This window comes from Helianthus annuus, chromosome 9 (assembly GCF_002127325.2).
Source record: "Helianthus annuus cultivar XRQ/B chromosome 9, HanXRQr2.0-SUNRISE, whole genome shotgun sequence".
NCBI lineage: Eukaryota > Viridiplantae > Streptophyta > Magnoliopsida > Asterales > Asteraceae > Helianthus > Helianthus annuus.
Window position 1 is genome coordinate 162,072,735 of NC_035441.2, and position 9,993 is coordinate 162,082,727.

Genomic DNA, 9,993 nt, shown 5'->3' on the forward strand with positions numbered 1-9,993 from the left:
CAGTAACCACGTTGCCGTCGTTCCGCGCTTCCCCCGCTCCTAACACAAACCCGCGCCCACGCGCAACATTACCCCCATTGTTTCCCGCATTGTTATTCCCGTTGTTACCCCCTGTGTTCTGCTTCAGCTGAGGGCAGTCTCGCTTGAAGTGCCCCTCGGCCCCACACTGATAACACCCTTTTTGAGTACCCTGGTTCTGCTGAGTCTGTTGTCTACCCGACTGCTGTGATGGCTGCTGCTGAGCTGGGAGTGTAGCCCTACAATCCCTAGCCACGTGCCCTGATCGGTTACACCGATGACAAACCCGAGCACACTGTCCCTTGTGATGATAGTTACACTTGTTGCACAAAGGTAGCTTCCCCGCATATGATCCCTGCCCTGACTTGTTACTCTGGTTTTGATTCACTGACGATGACTGGCTGAAACTGCGGTTGCTGCCAGTATCCGTCTTCTTCTGAGGCTGTGCAGAGTTGGACCCCTTGTCCATATCGTTCCACTTACGCTTGCTATCAGTAGCAGGTGCAGTGGAAGTAGTAGCGGCTGTAGTAGTACTAGAAATACGTGGTGGTAGTGAATTGCTCTCCACCTCTTGATCAACGATCTTGTGAGCCAAACGGACAATCTGAGTTAAGTTATTAAGGTTTGCCGCAGTAACCAAACCCTTCACCCGTGGAGGTAATCCCTTGATAAACAACTCAATTCTTCGAGGCATAGGTCGAGACAAATTCGGACACAAGTCAGCCAACTCATACGATCGCTTCACGTATGCTTCAATTTCGGATCCCACCATTTTCAAATCATAATACTCGTTTTCTAATTTCTGTATTTCATCACGAGGACAATATTCCTCCCTCATCAATTCTTTAAAGTCGTCCCACGTAGTGGCGTTCGCCGCCTCGATGCCTAACAGCTGAACCTGGGCATTCCACCAGGTCAAGGCACCATCTTCGAGCGTGCCCGCAACAAATTTCACTATGTCCCCAACCGGGCAGTTACACATCGCGAATACGGACTCTGCCTTTTCGAACCAGCGCAAGAGTCCTACTGCCCCTTCAGTCCCACTGAAGGTCTGCGGCTTACAATCCATGAAGGTTTTAAATGTGCAAACAGGTGGGTGAGGCGGATTTTGTGGCGCCGGCTGACCAGCCTGATAAGCTGCCAAGGCTGCAGCCACCTGGGCGTTGATTAAATCCGCTAGCTCAGCTTGTGTCATATTGATTTGGCCACGTCCACCACCGCGGCCTCCACCACGTCCACCACGACGGCCTCCACCACGTCCGTTCATGATTCTATAAATATGGGAAAAAGGAACGAATTTAACAGACAAGTTCAAGTAGATGTCAAGTATTGCTATGGTATTCACAGTTTTCGAGGTTCTAATACAAGATTGACTAACAACGCGGAATTCCTTTTTCACACTAGTTGAGATTTACTGGGACTCACATGCACCCCACGTTGTTATTATGTGTGCACCCATAATAATAACCCAAGTTGCATGTTTATCTCAGTTCCTCCCAACTCGTGTTAAAAGGTTTTCCCAAATTCAAGCAGCATGATCAATGACATCACAACATAGAGCATGTAAGTTCAAGAAGAGTCCTACTCTTAAAACACGTAGCATAGACCGATGACATAGAAATTCGTATTGTAATATCAGGTGTGCGTTTGAGTGTGATACTAATCATGAGTATGTACTAAATATGCTATGCAATAGTAAACAAGAGACGAACCTTGCTGCCTGGAGCTGAGTGTCATGGTCAATGTCGGATCAGTTCAGTTATAGTCTGGTTTTGTAAAACATTTTAAAACCAAGTTCACTATAACCAGTGGCTCTGATACCAAACTATCACACCCTCAAATTACCACTTAGGGAGTATCCCTGTTAGGCGTGTGACCCCTAGTAATGAGCCACCAATTACATTGAATCCATAAGTTTAAAATATAGTTTCATCATTTAATAGTAATAAAATCCAAACATAAGTAATTCGAAAACCATCAAGTTCAGCGGAAGCGTTAATGTATCATAATGTAAATGCTTTCCAAACAACCATAATAAATAAATGTTTGACAAATAAATCCATCAAAGCAACCATGACCACTCTCGCCCTCCAGCCAGCAAGTTCCTGTTTTCAAGTACCTAACGACCTGCGAGCATGTAACAAGTTATCAGACAAAGCTGGCGAGTTCACAGTTTTAGAAAGTGTTTGATACCAGTTGTATGTAAAACAGTTCAATGACCAATGCAAGTAATATTGTTAATATCTCAATTCCGAACAAGACGGCTCCTGAAATACATGACTGCCCTTCCCACGTACTCCTATCTAGTACTGGGCCACGACTGGGTCATTAGTTCACATCCGTCCTATCTAGGAGCGGTGTGAGGGTGCCAAACCTAAGTAGCGCTACCAACTAATACCTGTTACCCTCCAGGTAACATAATAAGGGACTTACAAAAAGGATAGGTGAGAATATTAACCAATATACCCGTTTTTACCCAAAAGACTTATCCCTCCACGGGATACCCACTGACTGTCCCCAACCACTGGGACGCATGCTCGAATGTAGTGAACTCACCTTTGGTTTACTCGGTAAGAACAATGCACGTTTCCAAGTTGATCAGTTAGTCCCTAATGTGATTACCACTAACCGTTAGAATCTCATTTGTTTTTCCAAAGTCATACATGTACATACACTTGTAACATTTACACGTAATCACTAAATAAACATTTGGGTTTTCATACATTTCACATAGCATGTTCACGTTTAACATAGACACCTCGCTACCTTACACTAATAACCAAAATCGTTGTGCAACCCGGGGTATTACCCGCGGCCCAAGCCTTCGCCAACCCAACCCGTTTGGGGATCCAATGATACAGCCGTGGGCCACTACTACGCATGCTATCCGACCACTTGCTGGCCCACAACACCGGTCCAGACCAACAGTTATACGGCTGGAGTCCAGGCCCCACTCGATTGCGTATAAAGACATGGGTTGTGCGGTTTGGGCCTGGTGTGCCTGAATCTAAGAATGGTCCAACCGAACTTACCCAGCTGTCATTTTACATGCTTTCATAGAATGATCAATCCTTGTGCAATGTGTGTGGACATGTGCATGCATGGGCTCAAGTGTGTGTGTGATCTACTAAACAAACAAATCATGCAAGTCCTCATTCACTGCACATGATATTTCCACTGACATGTCCATGTGATTTGGTTTCACACATGGGCTGCCATGATCATAATTAAGGTATTGAGTCTTGTGCAACCATGTGACCTCAACTTTATGGGGCCTTTAAAACTGATTGTCATTAATGTTCATTGTATCCTCACCATTCTTACATCCTTACTGATGACACAGCATACAAATGGAAATAGTCAACAGTTGATTTGTTTATACAAGTAGCCTACTGGAAAGCATCAAGTCTAAAACTATAGCTATGTGTGTATGTGTCCAGCAATTAGGTGTGTGGCAATTAGTCAACATCACTGAATCATGTACCCAATTTAATTTAATCGAGACATCAACAGCCTCATGTCATCACATTATCTTTATCACTTAGACAATTGAAATCATGGATCCTAATAGCAAACAACAAGCATGTTCTCGGCCACGCTATAAACAATCAACAAACATTCTCTCGGCTAATCATCACAAACAGTTCATAAGCATGCTGAATTAAATAACTCAAGTAATTCATAACAAGTCACAACTAATCACAGTCAACGTAACTATAAATCAGGCGTTCAATGATGCATGCGATCGTGTAATTGAAAACTTAAACACACATGACTTTACTAACCAGAAATCTCGACTGAATAGATGTTGATGCGAAGAGGGGGGGTTTCTCCTGCCGACGAGAACAATAGAGGATGTAGGGTTTGGTTTGATATGTTGCAAGTGATAGGGCGTAGGGAAGTTACGTCCCTTCAGTTATAAAACCAATCATAGTAAATGGGCCGATCCACTAGAACACACACTAAGCATTACTACTGTTGGGCCATATATGATCGAGGTCCACTCAGGCCATACTAGGCCAGATTCATGCTTGTTCGGACATGGTGGACCACCAATGCGGCCCAACGGTCGACAGTACAAAAGTGTTAACGACAAAAGTGTTAACGATGCTAAATCCTTAGTTCGATGCATAGAAATGTTTTTTTTTTTTTAACGATAACACAAAGTTAAACAATTACACTCTAGAAAACATATTCAAATCACGTCATACATTCCGCAATCACATTTCGGGCACGAGTGTTTACCAATAATATCAACGCACAGAATATGAACAAGGAATAATGAGAAGCAGAATCACGTGACTACAAAATACTGACCTTGAGGATCCGGGTTGTCACAACGTCTGTAGGGCTTACCGTATTGAGCCCACTTTTGAGATGTTTAATGTATTTTATAGTGTTACCTACACCAGTGGTTTCTATTCGTTTCAAGCATGGGCGGGTGTTGTTCCGGTTTGTTCTGTGTCGTTAAAGAGCCTTCATGACTGGAAACAGAAATTCTTTTACATCCGCCGTGGTGTAATTCCGGTAGATATGCCGTATAGGCATGTGAGTCAAGGGATTCCGAAGGTGGATGTTATGGAAGATTATGCTGCTCAGGATTGGTATAGGAAGATAACCTACAAGGCGACTGCCATTTCCCAGCTGGATGAGATGGCTTTGGTTGGTGCAGGGATGAGTTTGCTGTGGGTGCCTAAGCATCCGTTGGGTCAACCCGTGTACAGCTATCAGGGCAAATGTATGTTTCTTTCATAAGTTATTGCTGATTTATTCTCCCTTATGTTTAGTATGTTTTTGTGTGTTCCCTCATCCTCTTGCTCCTTTGCAGTTGGTTACAGCTTGATAAATGTCTTGGACCCGAAGGCAGCGGGCGCCATGGTTGAGGCTATTCAGGCGGATGGGAACCCAACCTGGTTAGACCAAATTCGTGGTCGTTTTTTGCATCCAACTGATGAAAGCTTGGGTAGTTATGCTAACGAAGTTTTAGGTGAAGGTGCTTGGGATGACTCTGTCGACTCGGGTCGAGAGGAAGTCATTGTTCTTTCCAGTGGAAGTTCTGACCAAATTCTTGAAGGTCTAACTTCTCGTTGCGCGCGTGCAGGTACCGCGCGGGGTGATGCTGCAGAACCCGTGCATGATGTTGGTGATGATGATGATGAAGAAGTACCTGTTGATCCTTCCGCTCATTTGGAGCCAAGGAAAAGAGCAAGGACTAGTAAGTCTGGGAGGAAGGAGGGAAGAACTGAGGGTAAAGTTGCTGGTTCTTCTCATAAGCAACCCTCTACTCTTCCTTGTCTAGATTATGTGGTTGTTTCTGACACGCTCTCTGGCCTAGGGGTTGGTGAGAGAAATCGAGAATCAGATCCTGATGATGGTGCTACCTTATCTGAGCACATGAAGAAAAAAGCCCTTGAAGATCACAAACGCCAACTTGATGAGCAAGCTGCTGCTCTTCTTGCTGCCACAAAGGCGAAACTCCAAAAGGAGGCTCATCCAGCGCCTTCGGAGTCTGAGGTTGATCTGGGTGTGTTTAGTGGAGGTCATGGAAATCTTTTGGAGGAAATATATGCTGCGTCTGCTCCTCCCCCTGGTAATTGACTTTTCGTTGTACGTTTGTCATGTCTTTCATCAAGTTGTTTTTTAATTGTTGCCTCATGACAGTGGTCAAGACTGGTAAGAAACCTCGTGTGGTGGATATTTCTCAGATCACTCCACCTGCTTCTCCCCCATCGAGAACGGTTGGTTTGACCCCTCCTCGTGATGATGTCGAAGCAGACACGAAGGGTGGAGAAGGGGTTACTGAAGGTGTGGTTGAAGGGGGTGTTAATGCTGGAGGTGATGTTGGTGCTGATAAGGGTAAGGGTGTTGAGGTAGAGGTGGAGTCTAGTGAAACTACTCCACAACAAACCATATATACTAAGCGTTCTCCAGGTGGTGGTGGGGCTACTTCTGGCGTGGTGCGCAGCCCGCATTTTGAACATGACCCTGCTGATTCCTGGGGTAATCCGGCTTGTGATGACTTACCTCATGCCCCACGTTGGAACCTTACTCAGGGTTCCAGGATGAACGATGTCAACAATTGTCATGAGTGTTTTGCTATGTCTCTACCTCCTGCTGAGAGGATGTTTCAGAAGAACCGCAATCGGTTTGCTTTGTTGGACGATCATGTTCGTGCTGGGGTTAATTTCTTTGCTACTTCCCAGGAAATTCTTCGCGAGTGGCGGTTGATGGGAGAGGAGACCCTCGAGTTTGAGGAGTCGAAGAAGTTGTTTGTTGAAGAGAAGGAAAAATTTAATGCGGAGAAGAAGGGTTTGCAGTGGAGGGTATCGGATGCTGAACAGAAGCTTGAAGAGCAAAAACAGTCGAGTGTTCAGAAGCAGAAAGATTGGGAAGCTGCTTGTGAGCGTACAAATGCTGAGATGCAGTCTCAACGTGATGCAATTGTTCGGTTGTCTGGTGAGAAAACGAAGCTTGCTGAGGAAGCAAATCAGGCACGCCTTGCTGCTGAGAAGAAAGAAAAAGAATATGTTGATCGAATTGACAAGTTGGAGGTTCTTGCGCAGCAGAAGGCAACTGAGTGTGAAACTGCACAGCGTCTTCTTGTTGAGAAGACGGCTGAGTGTCAAGCTTCGGAGCTTCTTGCTGAGGAGGCATCAGCTGACAGCAAGTGGTTACTTTCTCGTGGTGTGCCCTTGGTAATGTTCTTTGCTTCTTTTTTTGCTTTGTTTTACTTTTTTCTCTTCTTTCTTATTCGATCTCCCTTTTTATGCAGCTTGCTGATCGTATTTTGCACTCGACTGAGCTTGCAACGTACATGTTTGAGTTGGGTAGGGTGGCTTACAATAGTGGTCGGAAGTTTGGGTATGCTGAGGGTAAAACAGCGGTCATTAATAAAGAGAAGGATTACCATTTTGAGCTGTATAAGGAAGATTGTGAAGGTGCTTTTGCTGCCAAGCGCAAGGAATTTTCAACCCTTGAATTTGCTGTTGTTCGAGCTGCAGAGAAGTTGGCTCGCAAAGCGGATGGGGTTGCCTTGCTAAAGAAAGCTTTAGGAGAAGATGGTGATGCAGCCGGCCAGTCAAACTTGATTGATGGATTCCGGCCTGTGCGCCGTATATGGCCATGAATGGGCCTGTAATGTTGGTTGTTTTAGACAATTTTAATTTCGTTTACCTGCTGTGGATGTACGTACTTGATCCTCTGGTGAATATTTTACCGCTTGTTTATGTTTATGCGAATTTTGTTATCGTCATAATATGTGCATGTCTAATTGCTTTGATTAGGTGTCACGAATGAATGATGGCGCTGACAGGTGATGTTGTGTTACTACAACGTTTTATTATGTCGTTTGAATTTGTGCGCGTACAGGTGACATACGAAGTGATCGAGTTGCAGGTTATTGTGTGAGCTCAGCTATGTTCAGCCTTGAGAGCGTTACAATGTTTAGTTACCTTGCTATCGACATGTTCGTGTTCATGTGGGCACGAAGTTGTATTTTGGCGTTTTGTAGGCTTTGGTTGTGTTTCTGACTCGGCTGTTCACTTGGTTGTGACGAGCCTTGGAGGTCTACAACGTTTCCTATGGTCGAGCCATTGATGTTTTCGTGTACGCCCAAAGTAATAAATGCAGTTGTGACAAGAAATTTGCATAAAATAAAGGTAGCCAAACACTTCTTGTATTATAGTAAATGTGTTGGCAGTTCGCCCTTTTTACGATTACATAGTTGTTTTACATGTAACACTTTCGGAGTTGTTGAGCATTCCAGGTTCGTGGAACCTCTTTGTTGTTGATGGTGCGCAATTTGTAAGCTCCCTTGCCGAGTACTGCATCGATTACGTATGGGCCTTCCCATTTGGGAGCCAATTTTCCGGGCTTTTCTGCGTTGGAAGCTTCATTGTCCCTTAGGACATAGTCCCCTGGGTTAAAAGTGCAGACTCGGACTCTGGAGTTGTAATATTTTTCCAGCTTTGTTTTGTATTTGGCCTCGTTGATTGCTGCCATCTCTCTCCGTTCTTCTAGGAGGTCTAAATCAATCCTCCTTTCTTGGTCGTTGTCGATTGAATTCATGGAGAGGATCCTTGGAGATGGCAGCCCGATTTCTGCTGGGATAACAGCTTCAGACCCATAGACCAAACTGAACGGCGTTTCACCGTTGCTTGTTTTTGGCATTGTTCTATGGGCCCACAGTATGCTGGGTAGTTCGTCGACCCAGCCTCTTCGTTTCTCGCCAAGCCTTGCCTTTATGCCATCGACGATGCTTTTGTTGACTGCCTCTACTTGACCATTCCCTTGTGGGTGCGCAACCGAAGAGAAGGTATGTTCGATGTGTAATTCTTTGAACCATCATTCGAGGTCGTCTGCTGCGAAGTTAGTTCCGTTATCGGTGATGATCCGAACGGGTAGGCCAAAACGACATATAATTTGTTCCCATATGAATCTCTTGACGACTGCCGAGGTGGTTGATGCGAGTGCTTTCGCCTCTACCCATTTGGTGAAATAGTCGACTGCGACTATTATGAACTTGACCGCCCCTGGTGCTTCCGGGAAAGGACCCACCATGTCTATGCCCCATTGTTGAAAAGGCCATGCGGTGGTGACTGGTACTAGTTCATTTTTGGGGCGCATGGTCTTTGGCGCATGTCTGTGGCAGCCACTGCACTTCCTCAATTCTTTCACGGCATCGAGATGCATCCCGGGCCAGTAGTATCCGGCATTCATCACTTTTGCCACCACCATTCGAGGCCCGGCATGAATACCACAAATTCCTTCATGCACTTCTTGGATTAGGTAATTTGCGTCGTCGGCGTCAACACATCTCAGCAGCGGGCCGAGATACGACTTTCGGTACAGTATCCCATCTGCCATCTGATAGTGTTCTGATTTGTATTGGACCTTTCGCGCCTCGGCTTTGTTTTCGGGAAGTATCCCTGACTGCAAGTACATGATTATTGGTGTCATCCAGGACGTTGTTCCTGTCTGGATGACACTTACTTCCCTGAGTGGAACGGATGGGTTGCTCAAAACCTCTATGCGCACATCTTTTGCTAGGTGCTGGAAACTTGTTGATGCGAGCTTACTCAACGCGTCTGCCGGCTTGTTCTCGCTTCTGTTTATGTGGTGCACTTTGTAAGAGTAGAAGGTTTGTAGCAAGGTTTTTGCTTGGCTGAGGTAGAGTGCCATGACATCCCCCTTGGCTTCGTATTGGCCGTTTATTTGCCCTGCTACAAGCATGGAGTCAACATGCGCTTCAATGTGTCGGACCCCCATTTTGATTGCCAATCGTAAGCCAGCCAGGAAAGCTTCATACTCTGCTTCGTTGTTTGTGCTTTTAAAATCCAGGCGTATGGCGTACGTGAACTCGTGTTTGTAGGGGCTTACCAGCCTTAGCCCTGCGCCTACTCCATCTTCGTTGGATGCTCCATCGGTATATAACAACCATGGCTTTTCTGTTTGCTCTTTCTCAGCTTTTTCCATGGCTTTGCACTCTCTTTCTTTGTCATCTAGGACTTCTGTCATAAAATCTGCCAAGATTTGGCCTTTGATTGATGGTCGTGGTCTGAAAACCACGTTGTGACCTCCCAGTTCTATTGCCCATTTGGCTAACCTTCCTGATACTTCTGGCCTTGCAAGGATGTTGCCGATGTTGTAGTTTGTTAGCACGTGGATGACGTGATTGGCAAAGTATCTGCGCAGCCGCCTTGAAGCATGAATTAGTGCAAGGACTAACTTCTCCATGATTTCATATCGGGTTTCTGGATCGGTCAAGGTTCTCGACACGTAGTAAACTGGTGTTTGGACACCTTGACGATCGACAAGCAGCACAGCTCTGACTGCCTTATCGGAAGCTGAAAGGTAGAGTACCAAAGGTTCTCCCTTGTTTGGTGCGGTTAGGGTTGGTAGTTTGATGAGGCAATCCTTCATCTCGCGGAACGCGTTCTCTGCTTCCGGAGTCCATTGGAATTGGCTTTTCTTCAT

General features: G+C 45.5%; 1 protein-coding gene across 1 annotated transcript; it reads right to left on the reverse strand.

Annotated features, from left to right (window-relative positions):
• Nucleotides 1-7,746: 7,746 nt before the first annotated feature.
• Nucleotides 7,747-9,993, reverse strand: LOC110876636. The gene is made up of 2 exons (XM_022124799.1): nucleotides 8,540-9,993; nucleotides 7,747-7,960 (listed from the first exon to the last, which is right to left on the reverse strand). Exons 1-2 carry the CDS (start codon nucleotides 9,991-9,993, stop codon nucleotides 7,747-7,749), a joined length of 1,668 nt encoding a protein of 555 aa, XP_021980491.1.